The sequence below is a fragment of the Chelonoidis abingdonii genome, chromosome 1, assembly GCF_003597395.2.
Source record: "Chelonoidis abingdonii isolate Lonesome George chromosome 1, CheloAbing_2.0, whole genome shotgun sequence".
Lineage (NCBI taxonomy): Eukaryota > Metazoa > Chordata > Testudines > Testudinidae > Chelonoidis > Chelonoidis abingdonii.
Window position 1 is genome coordinate 120,322,905 of NC_133769.1, and position 18,581 is coordinate 120,341,485.

General features: G+C 41.7%; 2 protein-coding genes across 9 annotated transcripts in view; one reads left to right on the forward strand and one right to left on the reverse strand.

Moving 5' to 3' along the window:
• LOC116835616 (aldo-keto reductase family 1 member B1) overlaps positions 1 to 18,581 on the reverse strand; it is a 645,245-nt gene that overhangs the window by 591,835 nt on the left and 34,829 nt on the right. The window lies entirely within an intron of this gene.
• CALD1 (caldesmon 1) overlaps positions 1 to 18,581 on the forward strand; it is a 250,640-nt gene that overhangs the window by 217,071 nt on the left and 14,988 nt on the right. For 4 of the 8 annotated variants that reach the window (XM_032798569.2, XM_032798571.2, XM_032798570.2 and 1 more), the window contains 5 exons: positions 405 to 1,725; positions 2,377 to 2,460; positions 8,603 to 8,760; positions 12,065 to 12,326; positions 14,641 to 14,781. In XM_032798569.2, the coding sequence (XP_032654460.1) occupies positions 405 to 1,725; positions 2,377 to 2,460; positions 8,603 to 8,760; positions 12,065 to 12,326; positions 14,641 to 14,781 (1,966 nt within the window). The remainder of the gene's footprint in view (positions 1 to 404; positions 1,726 to 2,376; positions 2,461 to 8,602; positions 8,761 to 12,064; positions 12,327 to 14,640; positions 14,782 to 18,581) is intronic. The other 4 variants (XM_032798575.2, XM_032798573.2, XM_075069350.1 and 1 more) reach the window with 1 other exon arrangement.

An 18,581-nucleotide genomic window follows, 5' to 3' on the forward strand; every position in this document is an offset into this window, starting at 1 on the left:
GAGCTAGCAGCTTTATTGAACACATCAAGCCAAGATGAAGGTCTCCACAGAACAAAACCCAAATATTCCTATCTCTAGTTCAGTTGTTCCAAGGCTCCAGGGACCAATCTAATGCCTACTGAAGTCAATGGAAGTCTCCCATTGACTTCAATAGATGTGGGATCAAGTCTTGACTCAGGAGCATGGAGGAAAAGCTTTCTCAGTCATCATTATGAAACACCAAATTCGTAAAAGGCGGAAATACCATAATTATCCCTGGCATTGTTTTGATAAATCTTTAAAGTATCTAACCTATCCCATTCTAGAGCCATGTGATAATGTTAATGTATTGTATTTCTGGAAAATAAATAAGCAAATGCTTTGTTCTGGTGCTTGATTAATGCAAAGTTGTCACTTCTGTACAGTGTGGCAGAAGAGGAGACCAAACGTTCTACAACAACACTAACAAACACTCAAGGGGAAGGGGAAGATGATGCTGCGTTCTTGGAGAGATTGGCAAGAAGGGAGGAAAGACGCCAAAAGCGTCTCCAGGAAGCCCTGGACCGTCAAAAGGAGTTTGACTCAACAGTCACAGATGAGGGCTTGTCACTACCAAGCAGGAGAGAAATAAACAATGTGGAAGAAAATGAGACCATGGGGAAAGAGGAAAAGATTGAAACCCGCCAAGGACGTTACGAGATTGACGAAGCCGAAACTGTCACTACGTCGTACCAGAGGAACAACTGGAGGCAAGATGAAGAAGAAGAAGAAAAGAAAGAAGAAAAAGATAAGGAGGAGGTGCAGGAGGAAAAGCCAGAGCAGAGAACCATAGAGGAAAATCAGGTAGAAGTAACAATAGAAAAGAAAACAATAGACAAAGAAGAGGGACCAGTGGTATTAGAAGTAAAAACCCTAGATGTCAATGTAGAAGAACACAAAGCAGAGAATGATATGAGTGTCCTACTGGTAGGGGAGCCCAGGGCAGGAGTGGGGGCCATAAATCTAACTGTAGTTCTAGATCATGAGAAGCTTAGGAATGAAGAAGAGGAAAAGGCTGAGGAAGAAAAGAAGAGAACAGAGGAAAGGGAAAGGCTTGAGGCAGAAGAGAGAGAGAGGGTTAAGGCAGAGGAACAAAAAAAAGCTGAAGAAGAAAGAGCTAGAATTGAAGCAGAAGAGAAAAGAGCAGCCCAGGAAAAAGAAAGGATTGAGGCAGAAGAGAGGGAGAGGATTCAGGCAGAGGAGAAGAAGAGAGCAGCTGAAGAAAGGGAGAGGGCAAAGGTAGAGGAGGAGAAGAAGAAAGCAGAAGAAAGGGAGAGGGCTAAGGCAGAGGAGGAGAAGAAGAGAGCAGCTGAAGAAAGGGAGAGGGCTAAGGCAGAGGAGGAGAAGAAGAAAGCAGAAGAAAGGGAGAGGGCTAAGGCAGAGGAGAAGAAGAAAGCAGAAGAAAGGGAGAGGGCTAAGGCAGAGGAGAAGAAGAAAGCAGAAGAAAGGGAGAGGGCTAAGGCAGAGGAGAAGAAGAAAGCAGAAGAAAGGGAGAGGGCTAAGGCAGAGGAGAAGAAGAGAGCAGCTGAAGAAAAGGCTAAGCTAGAAGAGGCGAAATTAAAGGCAAAACAAAAGGTAGAAGAGAAAAAAATTGAAGACAAAAAAGTAGAAGATAAACAGGTAAAAGAGAAGAAAATAGAAGAAAAACAGGTAAAAGCGAAGAAAGTGCAAGAGGAAAAACCTCAAACAGTCTCCCTAAGAAAACAGGTACAGTAAACATTTTGCACCAAACGGATGATGCCTGTGATTTGTGAGAAATGTAATGCAAGACAAAAAATTGGACTGGAATTTACTCACAATTCTGTTCCTATGTTTAAACTACTAACTCTGTTCCATCAATATTTGATTTCCTTTTTACTAAAGCTTCTTGCTTCTACTTATCAATAATGCAATGCATGTCACACTTACGCTTCCCCATCCTGGCTCTGAGATCCTGCAAAGGAAAATCTTGCATGTCAAGATCTCTGCACAATTTACCGCTGCCTTTTCCTGTTGCTTGAAGCCAGCCTAGTGCAATAACGTCCGAGGGATGGAAAAGCACAATTCGACACAGGAGATATGTGGGCACCTGGGAAACACTGTGTGAAGAATGCTGACTAGAAATGTATGTTGTTTGAAGCAAGCACAGCTGGGGGCGCTCTCTGCTGGGATATGTGAACAGTGGCACGCGAGGGAGAAGTAAGCGCAATAGTCCAGAGGGGGTATGGGAGCACAGTCCCTTGCGAAGGGAAGAGCAAGCACAGCTGCACATGGAGATGTGGGCACGGCAGCACAAGACGAGTATGTGAGCACAGCTTTGGCAAATGGGAGCGGACAGGGCTTGTTGTAGAATGACATTTTCATCTTAAAAATAAAAAGGGGGAAGAAAAAGAGGTTAAAGTGGAAGCTAAAAAAGAAAAATTACCAGACGAGAAACCTCAACCCACCTTCAAAAAACAGCAGGTAATTATAATCTACAAAAATTGATGCTATAAGGAAATGGTCAGGAATTTAAACAAATTCAGCATGAGCCCTTAGCGTGAAGGCCCGAATCAGCAAAACACTTAAGCACATGCTTCACGTTAAGCAGGTGGATAGTCTCACTGATGTCAGTACGGATGGGACTATTCAGATGCTCAGTGTTAAGCATATGGTTAAGTATTTTGCTAACTGGGTCCTTAGGACAAATCCTGTTTACCTTACTTAACACAAGTACCCCAGTGACTTCAATGGGACTCACTCAAGTAAGTGATACAAGCAAGATTTGGGCCCTGGAGATGAATTTCTCAGGATTGTACAAACTAATCATCCTTCCCTGGTTTCCTCTACTTTACTACAAACTTTACTCTTGTGACTGAGACCTACTTTCATAATATTCATGGATGCTTCCAGGTCCCTTTGGCCACTTAACTGATCTAACTAATGATTTTTCTTCCCCCAAATAATCCAGTGCCTAATGATATAAACCTTGCAGACCCAAGATTCTTTTTTTGTTTTAAAGAGAAATTCTACAAAATTTACTGCATTGCATTTCTACTGTAAACACAGGAGCTGGTGCCATGGTGTTTTACTGTATGGTAAGTAAATAAGGTTGGGAACCCATTTACTCCTCAGATTTGTAATTGGCAAACAGGGAGAGGTGCTTAGTATTTGTGCAGCGGACCCGCTTTTGGCACAATTCTGCAAGGTGCTGAGCGCCTCAACTTCCAAGGCCTTGCAGGATTGTGTCTCTTTAGGCTCAAGCACATCCATGTGGTATAAAGTAAGCCATAGCCCTGCTGGATGGATATTTAGTAAAGGTGGAATGACCTGTCTGTATATCTGCTTGGAGAATCTGAAGGCCAGTTCTGCTGCTGCTGTAAATCAGTGCAGCTCCATTGAAGTTGGTGATTTACACCTGCTGAGGATTTGGCCCAATATCTTGGGTATAGAAAAGCAGCTAGTGGAACTTGGCATATTACAGGTGATTATCCCACCCTGAAGATCAGGCTTGATAGCAAATGGTGCTACAGACTTTTCTGGAGTGCAGTGCCCAGTTTCAGAGACCTCAATTGAAGATGGAGATAGGTGAGACTGAAAAGATCCAGAGAGGGCAATGAAGAGGGTAGAAAAATGTTTGTAATTCATATAAGGAGAGATTGGTAAAACTAGGATAATTTAGCCTGCAAAGGAGAATAGTTAAAGGAGACTTTGTGTTGATACTTACGACAGTGAAGGTTAAATTAAAAACTGAACAGTCACTCTGATTGCCACATAAAACCGAGCAAAGAGTTACTTAATGAAATGAGGGCAAAACTGGGAGTGACCAAAAGATGTTACAAACTGATGACAGTTCATTAGAGCGAGTGAACAGAAATGATTGTCTCTGACTAGTTCCTAGAAGTTAGGAGTCCACATCTTCAAAGCCACTACTGTTGCTACTAACAATAATAGGGTTGGCTGCTGGTAATCACAGCGTCAAGGCCAAAGAATGTGTGTAAAGCAAATAGAAGGAAAATATTCCTTCGCAACAAGGAGTCAACCACCACACAAAAACAGATCATACTGGAGGTTCTTTTAAAAAGGGACTGGATAAATATATGACCAATCATGTCAATTTCACTTGGCCTCGCTAGATTTTTGTCCTGCACAGTGCTGAGTGCCCTCAATTCCCAATGAAGTTAATGGGAGCTGAAGACACTCAGCATCTCACAGGACCCCCATGAGTATAGGCTGCAAGAGCGAACCCTTAAAGATAATGGCCAACATTCTCAGAAGGGATTAGAGATTTTGCTCAACTTGAAACACCTTTAAAACACCTCATTATTGGAATGTGCTAAGCACCCACCTCCCAAAAGGTATCTCAAGTTGAACACCAAACCAAAGTCATTAGTCCCTTTTGAAAATCTTGGCCATCTCTTTTTGGCTTAGGACAAGAATGGTATTCTCACTACTACAAAAAGGTCAAGATGAGCAGCTTTTCAGTACACGCCTGCCATGACAGTGATAGAAAAAATTCAACAAAGACTGTGTTTTGACAAGTTATGTATTTATTAATAGAGTTGAGAGACTGTAAGCCTGACTAGATCTGGGGGCATTCTTCTCCTCGCTCTGTTACCTCAGATTTATGCCTATGTACCTGTGTTACACCAGTGCACATCCACTATAATTGAGATCAGAATCTGGCCCTCACAGTGCAGGTTTCACTCAGATTAGCAATGAAAAGTCTGGCCTCTTCTTTGAACTGTCCCAACTGGTCTGGAAAGTTCATCAGAACAAGTTTTCTCATGACATGAGACTCCTGGTATTTCCTGCTTCCGGTTTGGCTAGACATGCTGCAAAAGTAGCCTTTTCTCATGGTATATAGGTATCTCTACTTTGATAGAGATGGGCTCCAGACCTAAACCTTAGGGTACCTCTACATTGCAGCTGGGCATGCACTTTCCAGCTTGGGTAGACAGATAGACAGTAGCTCTTCTTGAGCTAGTGCATTAAAAATAGCGACGTAGCCAATGATAGCACAGGCAGCAGCTTGGGCACATACCCAAGGGGTCTGTGCAGGTTTCTACTCAAGTGGCTAGCCTGAGCTGCCACCCGTGCTACCCTTCTATTTTAGCACACTAGTGAGTCTCTGTCTGCCCGAGCTGGGAATCATGCTCCCAGCTACCGCCTAGATATAACCATAGATGCCCTCAGTTATTGGGGGGCATTCCAAAATTGAACCCAAATCAGGAACCAAAGTTTGCACTCTTTATAATTGACAGAACCAAAATTTTGAGGTGTTCAAACTCTGGGTGGAAATGTTGCATCTTAAGTTCTAATTTACTTTTCTAGCAGGAACCTGGAGATGGAAAGATGTGCGAAAATAAAAATAGCTGAACAATTTACAAACCTCCAAAAAAATTCCAGTCATGTTCAATTTAATTTTGGGGTCAAGATCTGTGCGGGGAGATGGGCGGTGTTTTTTGAAGATACTATCACAGATCTGATCTAATTCCACTAGAGTCAATAGGAGCCTTTCTGTCCATTTCAGTGTGAGATGGATTGATCCCTAATTCACTGAAATGTGTAAGCATGCAAAAATGTTTACATCTGTCACTTTTAGGGTGCATTGCTATGAAAGGGGCTGTTCCTGCTTCTGTTGAAGTCAAAGGCTATTTTGCCATTAAAATTAATAGGAGCGGGATTGGGCCCTAAACCCTTGAAGTGTTTCTCTGATAACCTATTTTAGCTTCCCTTTTTTTTTTTTGAGTCAAAAAGCCCAGTTGTGTTTATTATTTGTGTGTGTCTCTGCCCCCTTCCCCCACCCCCCTACACTTGGTAAAAACCATAATGCTTTAAATCAATTCCTATTAGCCCATGAAAAGGTATTCCCTAGCCTGTTAATTTTAAAAGTATATTTTTTTAATATTAGTTTTCTTAGCAATTTCAATTAAGATGTAAGATACACTACCTGCCCCAGCTGAGACTGCAGCTAAGGCAGCTGACATACTGGGTTTTTAATGAAACTTTGAAGGGACTTGAAGAAAATCTCATAAAAGGAAATTCTGCCCTTTCAAAATCCCAACACAGAAGTCCTGGCATTTGAAATCCTGAAACAATCAACACCACAGGTGTCTAAATCACTCAGAAAGGGATTGAGTAGTGCAGGGGATTGCTAATGAGAGCCAGAGCTTTCCACTGTTATTACATCACTGGTTCAAATCTTGCCCAGATTGGGAGTGACCAAAAGACATTACAAGCTGATGTCTGTTCATTAGAACGAGTTAACAGGAATGATTGTCTCTGACTAGTTTCTAGAAGGTAGGAGTTCACATCTTCAAAGCCACTACTGTTGCCACTAGCAATAATAGGCTTGGCTGCTGCTAGTCCTGGCATCAAGGCCAAAGAATGCATGATCATGGAAACTGAATTCCCCTCTTACCTATTAAAGTGATTCCACTTAGTCATAACTGAGGGTATGTCTATACTGCACAAAAAGGTGTGTTTTGAACTTGGCTTACCAAACTGGGGTTCAAATAGCAGTGAAGCCCACATCAACTCAGCTTCTAACTCAGGTTAGCAGCTCAGGTTTAACCCCAGACTCCACTATGGGCTTGAATTTGAGCTGCTAAACTGAGTTAACAATGAAGACACAACAACTTGATTTTTAACTTGGGTTAGCAGCTGAAGTAAAACCTATAGGGGAGCCTGGGGTTGAAGCTGAGCTGCTATCATAGGCTAAAAGATGAGTTGCTGTGTCTCCCCTACACACACACGCTTGCAGTCCACACCACATGATAGCTGTCACTTGTGGTCCTGGCATTGTATGAACAATACTTAATGCCAGCTACAGGCAGAAGAGGTCTTAGGGGTTCAAACAGGGCCGACGCACAACATTTTGGCACCTGAAGTGGGGAGCTCAAATAACACCCCCATGCCCCCTCACTTGGGCCAAAACTTTGAAAGGTCTCAATTCTGCCTTCCTCCAGCACAGCACTCCACCATCTCTGTGCATCTAGAGCAGAGAGGATACTTATGCACCAGCAACAGACACAATTTTCTACATTCTGGGTCCTAGTGCAGCCCCCCTAGTCTGGCACCTGAGGCAGCTGCCTCAGTTCACCTCATGGTAAGGCCAGCCCTGGGTTCAAGCTGCGCAGTCATGTCAGGTGCTTTATAAGCGCCCGCCTTCCCCTGAGGCTCCTGCTTTTGAAAAGTGGGAGGGGATGCCTTGGAAGTGGGGCTATTGAAAGGTGCATTGAGCAGATGGAGGATAGAAATAGCGCAGAGGTTTGAGCTTTTTCACTGGACGCAGCTTAGAGTACATTTTTTTAAAAAAATGTGTCCTAGAATAGGACTGTGTACGATTTATTTTTCTCTTCAGTGATCAGATGGAAGGGCCGTAGGATGCAGAGGAATATAAGTATGGTTTGCTAAAGGTTTACAGACAATTCTCCAAATAAATGATATTTAGGCTGCCCACCAGAGTGTTTCCCAAATATGGCAAGATTAAAAGTGAAAAAGGAGATCTTCCTTGGGTTAACATTGCTATTTTCCTCCACTGATATTCAAAGCTTGTTTTGGCTGCTGTCTAGCTAATTTCCTTAGTGGGAATAATTCTGTCCACAGAACAAAAGAACTGAAATCAGTTGCCATATCCTGCACTTTCCATTAGCATCCAACCATGACTCAGCATGCTGGGGTCAGGCCATCAGTGGCGATAATAAATAATTTTCAGCCCAGAATTTTCTGGGTGGGGATTAGAGAACAAAACTAGTGCATAATGATTCTGGATCTTAGTCAGACTTATGTCGGACAAAGGCTTGTAGGGGAAGGGGGGAATCTTGCCTTAATGTTTTCAGAGACAACATCTACGTCTTCGTAGGAGTAAGAGCTTCGCATCCGATAGTATCCTCCTCCACTAGTCACCGTTTAGACTGGAGTACAGGTGATAACCCCAGTTACACATTTATCAAAGCAAATATTGTTAAGAAACATAATGTTTAACTACTTGACTATTGCAAACTATACTTGTAATAGCTAGGTAGTATGCACCGGCTGTGACACCGAAAGTCCTAGGTACATCCGTATAGCACATACCTCCTGTGCTGTTGAATGTATTAGCTACATCCATATAGCATGCATTTGCTTTGTGCAAATCAGTTTAAGATTATATTATTTCTATTGCAGTAGTGCCTAGGGCCCCAACCAGGGATTAGGGCCCCACTGAACTAGACACTATGCAAACAAAGACAATCCCTGCCCCAGAGAGCTCAGTCTACGATTTAGACAATACACAACAGGTGAATCAACAGACACATGATCAGGAAGGGGATGGTGAGCAAGGTAGTGGTAGAGACTGGCTTGATTGCATAAGAAGGTAAGATTTCCAAGGCTGCAGCAGATTTGCGCACAATGTAAATGAATTAAGCTGCCCATGTATTTAACATAGATCAGAAGGCGAGGTGGTTGCAGGCCATATTTTAGAACCTGACAGGCTATTCCTGCCATAGAATATTTGAAGACAGTTGCTCAGTTGCCCATTGACAGTGAAATTTGTTTTCCTTTTCAGTCATCTGCACTGTCTAATTATGATTTTGTTGTTTTGTTTTTGGTTGTATGCTTTCTAATATCTCCTGAGCAGATCAAAGATGACAAGGCTAATAAGGACAAAGCACCTAAGGAGGAGGTGAAACCTATCTGGGATCGTAAGAAGGGATTTCCTGAACCAAAGCCACAGAATGGAGAGCGTTTCCAGGAACTTACTACTCACAAACTTAAACATACCGAGAATATTTTTAGGTAAGATACACATTAACACTAGATTTGTTTATATCAGAGTAGAGCTGTGGGGCTTGTTGCCTTTTATGGGTCTCTGTTAGCGTACTTTTAGCTGTGTAGTACAAGACTTAAATTTCCAACATCACTGAAGGTTGTAATATTCAGTGGCTCCTTATAAATAAATTCAGGATCTCAAGCTATTTTGTAGTGGACTCCTACCCACTTCATTGTAGTAGGGAAATGAGAAACTCATAGCAGAGTAGTAAACAATAAGTAAACAACTCACTCCCTCTGTGGGGATCAGCTATTTGTTTTTACTATACTCCTATCATCTACTAGACATTTCTTAAAGAACTTCTTCTTTTCATAGTCTGCATTATGAGCCAAGAGCTGTGCTTTTATACCCTAGTGGCACAGGTGCCTGACTCTGAGTGAGATAACCCATTGCCAATTACACACCTGCTTTTAATTACATCCTGTATAACCAGCTAGAAGCAGCCTTGCCTCCCTAGGGTAACTTTTTCAAGAGTTGATCTTTTGGTTGTTTGCTCTGGTGAGCCTTGAAGCTAATGATTTCTGCACAAAAGAGTGATTATTTGGTGGAGTGAAAACTACATCCAGCCAAAGTGTTCTGCCTTTTTAAGAAAAATCTTAATGTGGTTTAGCTAGACAAGAACATAAAACTGTCTGTGAGGCTTCTGCTACAGTTGGAAATCTAAAGGTAACTGGTTGGTGGAGAGAGATTTGGAAAGGCTCATCTCTGCTAGAAAGTGGGGCAGCAAGGGGGAATAAAAGCAAAGAAGTGAATTGGACAAAAGTTACTAGTCCTCATCTAGTTCATTGTTGTGCATCCTAGCATTTCCCTAAGGGTTCCTATGGGGAAACAAACTTTTTCAAAGGTGAAATGATTCAAAACCTTCTATAACTAGGTTGTCATATAACATAGGGATGGAATAGCAGGACATGAGTCCTGTTAGTAATTGTTCTGTATACTCAGGTCAAATCATCACTAACATGAGTTCTGTTTCTAAAATAGGTATGTAACTTTTTTCACATGCTTTATTTCTTGTTAGAGCAAGGACTTCTTTGAAAAACTTCAAAGGGGGTTTCTGCACTTTATCTTTCTTTCTTTCTTTTCCCCTCCCCACCCCAGAGGGAGAAAAAGTTTGATGTTTAGTCATAGGGTTTTAGTTTGGGACTACCTGTACTCTTATTGTTTATAAACAAGATGGTAACAAGAGATTGAGAGACTCATAAGATAAGTCTAAATGGTAACAATGGGAAATAAAACTCCTTAAGACCAACTGAGAAATCAGAGGCCAAAGAGACATAGTCTGTCCCATCTTTCTCTCTGTTGCTGACAGAATAGTTAGAAAACTTTATCTTTGTGGTTTCCCTTTTACACCTGCCCTTCTCCCCACTCTCATATGGGAGTGCAAAAATCCTGAACATGATATAATGCATTTTTCACATTGTTCTGTCATTTTTTGTCTCTTGCAAACCATCCTATTTCTACTGTCTGAAGGCTGATAGTTGGCTTCTATATCTTAGCACCGAACAGGCACTTCTGAAAGCTCTTCCTCAGTCTAGAATCTCAGTACTGATTTCTTGATGTTGGCAGCAAGGGCCTGAGATTCCCAGAATGTGCTGAAAGCAAAGAGGCTCAGGAAAAAAAATATGAAGAGGATGACTGCCAATTATTGTTCCCTACTAGAGAATATGCAGAAACACCAGAGGAAATCCTCCATAGTGTATATTAATAAAAGAAGATAGAAATAGCCTGTGGATGTACATGATTAGATGATAAACAGTTCTTTTCAGTAAGAAAAAGAAACGTGTCATTGTTTGGACAAAATATTCACCCACACCTTCCAAACAATGAAGAAAAAATTGCTTAAGGCTAAATTCTACTCTCAACTATACCAGTACAAACTTGGAATATGTCTATCGACTTCAGTGACTTTACTCTGTATTTGCCCAGAGGTAACTGGAGGCAGAAACTGATCCATATTGCTGAGGGAAAGCTTAACTTTTGCACTGTTGGTTCTTATGGCATTTAATTGTGCAACACTGTGGTTTCATAGCTGTAGTATTTAGGATCTCCTTTTTCTTGGGTGTAGAACAGAGAAGAAAATAAAAACAATATAAATGCCTACTTGCCCTTTCTGTTGTAAGTATCATGCTGATACCCCTTTGTCTGGTGTGTTATTACATTTCAAGGAGCAAACACTTAAACACTGATGTGGTAATTACATACATGGTGGTGCTATTTGACACTCTGACAAAAATATGTACCTCTTGTGGGCAGTATGAATGTACTATTTTTTTAAATGTCTTTGATTATAAGAGCTGGTTGGAAAATATCTGGCTTGGTTTTGTTTTGGGTTTTTTGTCCCCCTGTGGAAAAAATCAATGAAAAATCTAGTTCTGGGTTTATGAAAAATAAAAAACTCACATAGAAAACTTCAACCAAGTTTTTGACCAGACCTGATATATATGCAAGTTAGCAAGAGTCCAAGATAACAATTGGTATTACATTATTGAGGCTTCTTGTGCTGAAAATATTGATGGAATGATAAGAATATTCCTCCTACCCCAGTAAACTGAAGACTAATGTCCTAGCAATGTGTTTTAGCTCTCTTTAAAGAGATTTGTCAAATACTTTATATAATCCCTTAGAGAAGACATTTGTCTGAGAAATCAAAGGAATATTTGTCTCTTTTATTACACAGAATATAGTGTTTGTTTTGGATATGTATATGTGTCACTTCTCTCAGCCTTAAATATTTATTTATTGCTTTTCATTGGATCCCTGAATTTGTTTTCTGCATATATTAGTCAAGTATTATGCTTTTAGAAGCTGGAACATATCCCTGTAGGTAATATCCTTACATATTTGCACCATGTAATTGAGAATACTATGGAGCTGGGACTAAAAAGAAATAGATCTTGAATTTAAAAAAAAAAATAGACCTGAAACTTTCAAGTTCATGAGTTAAGATCTCTCTAGAAAGGGGGTGAGGCACATTTGTCTTAGGTTCTGAGGCAATATGATACAAAAACTACCCTTCCAAGCATGTGGGACCCTTTGGTCCCCCGGTGTCAGGGGAAGGCAGAGATGTGCCTCTGGGCTTCCCAGCCTACTTCAGACACTGGTGAAACCTGCTGAGGGTAGTACGTGCTCTGTGAGGAACAAAAGATCTTGTCAAGAGATGTTTGTGTGTGTCAGGTTCCTATGTTGCTGCCTAGTTGAGTGGTAACGGGTGATCCAAACTGGTAAAGGAAAACCTGTGGCATGTTAACCTGCTTCTCAATTCTTTCTCAGCCGCTCCGGCATGAAAGCAACTACAAATGCTGAGGATGGTAAGCCGGTGTCCCAGGCTGAAGCTGGCAAACGACTAGAGGAGCTGCGCCGTCGCCGAGGCGAAAATGAGAGTGAGGAGTTTGAGAAGTTAAAGGAGAAGCAACAGGAGGCAGCCGTGGAGCTGGAGGAACTGAAGAAAAAGCGTGAGGAGCGTCGGAAGATCCTTGAGGAAGAGGAACAGAGGAGGAAACAGGAGGAGGCTGAGAGAAAAGCCAGAGAGGAGGTATGGTGTAGTAATAAAACCGTGAGATCCAAAGTTAGACTCTGTTCTGCTTCACTTACTTGTATTGGTCTTTGATTACATCAGGGGTCAGCAGCCTGTCAGAAGCGGTGTGCCGAGTCTTCATTTATTCACTCTAATTTAAGGTTTCATGTGCCAGTAATACATTTTAATGTTTTTAGAAGATCTCTTTCTATAAATCTCTAATACATACAACAATAGTTTAGTTATATAAAGTAAATAGGTTTTTAAAAATATTTAAGAAACTTCGTTCAAAATCAAATTTAAAATCAGAGCCTCCCAGACCGGTGGCCAGGACCCAGGCAGTGTGAGTGCCACTGAAAATCAGCTTGCATGCCGCAGGTTGCCTACCCCGCATTACATGATCACACAGTGCTGGGCAGTGAGGCATACTCTTGGGCAAATAATCAAGGGGACTGCACAAGGAGAAAAGCTTTGCTTAACCTGTGTATGGGTGGTATTTTAGGCCCTGGGATAGTAGCTCGGCTCGGGCCCAGACTCTCAAAGGTATTTAGTCTCCTATCTCACATTAAAAACAATGGGAGGTAGGAGCTGAAATAATTTTGAGGATCTGGGTTTCAATATCTAAGGCAATGTTGTGTGAAAGGCTTTGTTTTACTTTTCCTAATGTCAGCCAATTTGGAAGGCCCCAAACTAGACTATTTTATGCCTGGATCTTCTATTGTTAACGGACTGTGTTACCTTGGGCATGTGGCTTTATCTCTTTGCCCTTGCTTCTGCTCCCTCCCTATCTATTAAGACTGTAACCTCATCAGGGCAGGGATTGGCTCTTGCTATGTGACTGTACCTAGTGCAGTGTGGCCCCAGTTTATGTTGGTAACTCTAGGTGCTACAATACAAATACTTAACAGATAAAGATGCTTTCAGTTTTCTGTCAGATTCCTCCTTTTGGGGGCCCTACCACCATTCCACTAAGTTTTTCTTCTCTACTACCCACTAAGGTTGACAGAGGCTACAAAATTGGGTCTTTCATCACCCATTTGTACAATGCTGTGTGATGGCACATGCTAATGGACGGTAAAGCTGCACTGTTTCTGTCACCTTCAGTCTCAGCTGCAAGTACGCAATATTTGGTATTACATGATCATATACACAGGTGTGCTAGTAAGATCCTGATCTAATCCTGGTGCAAAAGGAGATAGCACCAACAGGGGACATTCTTGTCCACTGCAAGCCAGTGGTAAAACCTTCATCTCACAAGTGGGACCATAATGTCATCCGTAGTTGTCTTGAGAATCTTAACTCTGACTTTATTTCTCGTGCATACAAAATATTGGATGCAGTGTTGCAGCAACAAAGACTTTTTTGTTTATTGTGAGTGTTTTTTTGGCATATATTGTAAATTACAGAAACCTTGTTTCTGTCTGGGGGGGGAGAGATGAGACTAACACAGATGTTTGCTGCAAATGGGATTAAATGCTGGTTTTATGATGGACTGAATCTCATTAGAAATCTTTGACTCATTTAAAATTAATACAGAAAAATACATCTGCCTAATAGGGCTACAAGTGACTGCCCTCTAGTTCAACTGATATCTTACAAAATAAAAACCCACATTATCTCTGCAGAGTAATAGCCCTTCTTAGGCTGTAAATGATGCTTTTCATCTTTAGCGCATTGGGCATATATTAATCTCCACCATCTACATGAGGTAGCTAAGTATTCATCTCTGTGCCACAGTTTCTCATTTATAAAGAGGAGGAGAAGTGACTTGCATGAGGCTAAAGAAAGATTCAGTCTTGGAGGTGGGATGGGACCTTGGGAGTTCTTGGGTCTGTTCTCTGGCAACTAGGAAGTTCCTCTCTGTTTTCAAGGGAATAAATTCCATTCTACCATCAATATCCTGACTTAGAGATGTGTTAAGTATGTCTTTCAATAACATTTTTTTTAAGTCAAGTGTAACAGTCTTAAAAGTTAACATTCAACTTCTAAAGTCTCAGTCCTTTAATGAAAAACAGCATTTTTCATAATGCACTGCTGTCTCTCATTACATACTGGGCCATGACAGTACACTTTAAGGAGGAAATGTATTTGGGGGCAGGGGGAAATTAAGGTCGTATAGATTAACACACACACTTGATACTATGGTTGCCTAGTGCACCACAAATACATTATAAATAGCTAGAACTAAAATAGGTCACTGACATTTCTGGCTGGTGTAAGGATTTGTGTTCTCCATGAATCCTGTAAATTTCTCCAGGAGTTTAAGGGATCTGAGGTTGATGTAGTCTCTTGAAGGAAACAAATGATTAGCTATGTGCTCATACTGTCTTAGGAGGAGAAGAGGAGGCTGAAAGAAGACATTGAGAGGAGAAGGGCTGAAGCTGCTGAAAAACGTCAGAAGATGCCAGAAGATGGTTTGTCAGATGACAAGAAGCCATTTAAGTGTTTCACTCCCAAGGGTTCATCTCTCAAGGTAACTTCTGCACTAAGTCTATAAATGAAAATAGAACAGGGACTCAAGCTAAAATCCCAAATACAAACATGCCAAAATTTTGGGAACACTTTAAATCTGAACAAGGATCCCAATTTGAATTTTGCAACTGGACCTTAGCCAAAACCGTGGAGCCAAAGACCTTCAAACCTTGTAATGTATGAAATCCAGGTCAAGACTTTGCAGTATGAGCCCCTCTCTAGAAAGCTAGTGAGTTCTGTATGTATATTGCCTAGAATGCAGGGTAGCCATTGTTCTTGATGATCAGGATGTCTAAAGAGAGGTCTTTCTGATGTCCTAAGGAGGATATCGCTTTGGAAAATGTTAGTGTTCTCAGTGTCAAACTAACTTCAGTTTCTCTAACTACACATCACTGGAGAGGAATCAGAAATGGACTCTTCCTTTCTACTTCCTCAGTTCTCTTCCTCTCTTAACATTTATGAAGAACATATGGCCACAGAGGACTCATCTTTTCTACATGCTTATACTGTATATTAAATGTATTTACCAGTGGGTGAAACTCTCCCCAGAACAGAGGGCTACCATAAATCCAATCCACCACATAAGCCCCAACTACAAATTGTTGGGCTCAATAATGTAGGTTTTTGTAGCAGGGAAGAATAACTACTTCTACAGCAGGAATTACTCTCTGTGGCTTGTGTTATGCGGGAGGTCAAACTAGATGACCACAGTGGTTCCTTCAGGCCTTTAAACATATGTGTGAATCCTGACCTCCTACTGAAATCAATGGGAATGTTGCCATTCACTTCAGTGGAGGCAGGTGTTCATCCTATGAACTTGTACTGCCCTTTGCATAAGGAAGGGGTGAACTCAAAGCTTTATGACCTGTCTCAGATCCTCAGCAGGATTTCCATTGAGAGCAATGGTGACAGCAGGGCCCCTGCAGCTCTCAGCTGTGGTGGGTGCTTCCCCTCCAGCAGGGCTTGGGCTCTAATGCCCCCTCTTGGGCTTCTGTGAGCCCCCCTCCCCTCTCCCATTATTTTTAGTACAAGTCTGACAGGTCACAGGCTTCCATGAATTTTTGTTTCTTGCCGGCAACCTGTCAGTGACATTTACTAAAAATAACTGACACAATCTTACCCTTAGTTATAAGTTACTAAAGAGTTTATCATTAGTTATGGCACTAGCAGCTTCTTTCTAAGCCTCCAGCTGCTAGAAATCAAGACCATTGTGCATATTCCTCCTGTCTAAACTTTTTCTTTTTCCTTTATGCGCTAAGATGTCTGGACTTCTATGAAATGCATTTTAGGTTTCTAGCTGACAAATGGCATGATAGATTTTTTTTTTTTTCCTCTAGGTTTGAGAGAGAGTTGAAAGTGTTTAGTGGAGAAATTTTTAATAGCGTTAGATGCAGCTTCTAGTCTTCAAAAGCTTTTCTGGTAAAGCTACATGGGGGAAAAAAATCTTTGGTAGACAGCTTAAACTTTCCGAAATTTATTAAATTTCAACGACTATATTTAGGGAGAGGTAATAGCTGTGGTCTCGTGGTGGGAGAGGATTGATGACTGTAAAAGTTCACAAGAGCAACTGTGCTAACTTTGCAGGAATTGTTCTTATTTTAAAATATGTATCAGTGATGCTCCCTGAACATACCAATTCTGGCTTCCATGGGCAGCCATATATCTGCTGAATACAGCTGAAATTAGCCTCCTAAACTGTTGGCCTACATCACCTTATTGGCTTCCTAGGCTCCACAACTGAGGTTTGGGTAGGTTTATGTGCATGTTCTGTAGGGTTCACTAGATCGCTTTTTGACCAGGATTTTCCTTCACCCTCATTGCTCTTGCTTTTATTCTGACCTAAATTTCATTTTTTCCACAAAGGAGTGATTTGATTGAGGAGGGGGAGAAGACTTGTTGAACTAGGACCTGGTGCACATCAATATGTAAGAAAGAGGCAGGAAAATGGTGTGAAAGGGGTGTGGCATGATGCTATTTTATGAACGCTGCATTTATCTATCAGGCAAAGGGCTGACTAGAGAGACATATAGACGAGCAGCGTTTAGAGACTCTGAGTAAGACATGCAGTCCAATGTCACTTGTTACTTTTTTTTGTGTGTGGATTCATATCTATAAAGACCACTCTGATCTAGCATACCACAGACTGTCACCCAGTAATACCTGTTGATGATAAAACAGTTAAACCAAAGTATATCAGTGAAACCTGAGGTCCACTGCTTCAAGAACACAACAGGGGCATCAAGGTTGCCATCACTGGCAAATGAAGGGAGCTAGGAACACCTGAAGAACAGGAACCTGATGTGTAGATAGGAGCAGAGTTATGCATGGCCTTCTGACAAGGAAACCTAGTTTGAAGTTAATATGGAGGATGAGGGGAGTCAAGAAAGGGAATTAAAGAGCAGTGTGTTCAGGACTTCTTAGCAGCTGTGTTTTTAGGAAAATGACCATGACGCTGGGGAAACTGGGGTGGGCGTAGAATGGAGTCCCTCAGATGAGAACACATGAGTTGGATTCTTTTATATATGACAGTGAGGTGGAAAAATGCAAAGAGAATGCAGGCAGAATCCTCCTGGGCTCAGAGACAGTGGAGAGGCTGCTTGCTTTTCCTTCTGTTAGGGGTTGCTGTGACTACTTCAGGCCCTGGTGGGCCACCTTCCTCTTTCCCTTGGGGCTTCCTGTGAGGACACAGGGGTGCACAAAACAAGCTCTGCTGCTCCTGTACAGCACCTTCTGCGCTGGGATCCTTCGCAGTTTAGCTGGTACAAATGGGTTGCAGCAGAGGGGTGAACTGTCCTGCATGATGCTGCTTTGTTGTTTTTCTTCCCTTCAAGCCCATTCCTGAGGGGTATTAGGAAGAGCTGTAGAACTGTCCTTTCCCTTCCTAAAGCAAATGAAGAAGGGCAAAAGACTTGGAAAACAAAGTCTCCTCCGGGCCGTGAGCCCCACCCCCGCAGTCTGAATCTTCAGTTGGGCAGGAAAACAAAACCAGTTTGGAGCTGAAATGGGAGGAACTCCAGCTCACAGCCTGGGTGTGGGTGGGAGCAATGACAGAACTGTGGAGTCTTGGAAGTTCTCCAGCTCCTAGCTGAAGATCTCATGTGGGGGATAAGAGGATTCTGTGGCAGCCAGCTTTCTCTGAAAAGCCACTTTGACTGCAGAGCCAGGATGTGTGACCTTGCAGGACCTGAAATTTTTTTTTTTTAAGACATATCTTTGCTTACCATACTATTACTTATTTAGGCAATATCTAAGCATAAGAGCACTGACTGGGAGGAATTAGATCCCGCACAGCTCCTGACTTCGATGAGATGGCCTGCCCATAGATTTATTGGTATTGTAAGATTCAAGTTTAAAGAAAAATATTTTTAAAGAACCTCTCCTCTAAGTTTACCCTCCTCCTCCCCAAATATTTCCCTCTTAATATGAGAGGGAGAGCCTGTGGCTTAAACTCATCACTCAAGTAAGTCACCTGAGTTACCCGAGGATGCACAGGTAACTTCAGTAGAAAACAAGATGGGTGCCTACTGGGGCCATGGTGTATGCTAGTGCTCAAAGAGTCTAAGGGCAGGCTCTTTTCTCCAGAGAGCCAGAACCAAAGTGGAACTGAGTGGCTAGATTCCTACAGCTGGGTACTGTACATTAGCTAATGCTATATGGGGGACAATTTTTCTGACCCTCCCCCCTGAACTGTTACACTTTTTTAAAATAACATTTCTATTGTCATATCACTGGAGGTGGCTTGATAACATTTATTACACATTTAAGAGTCTACTAAATGGTTATTAAGATAATTACATGCAT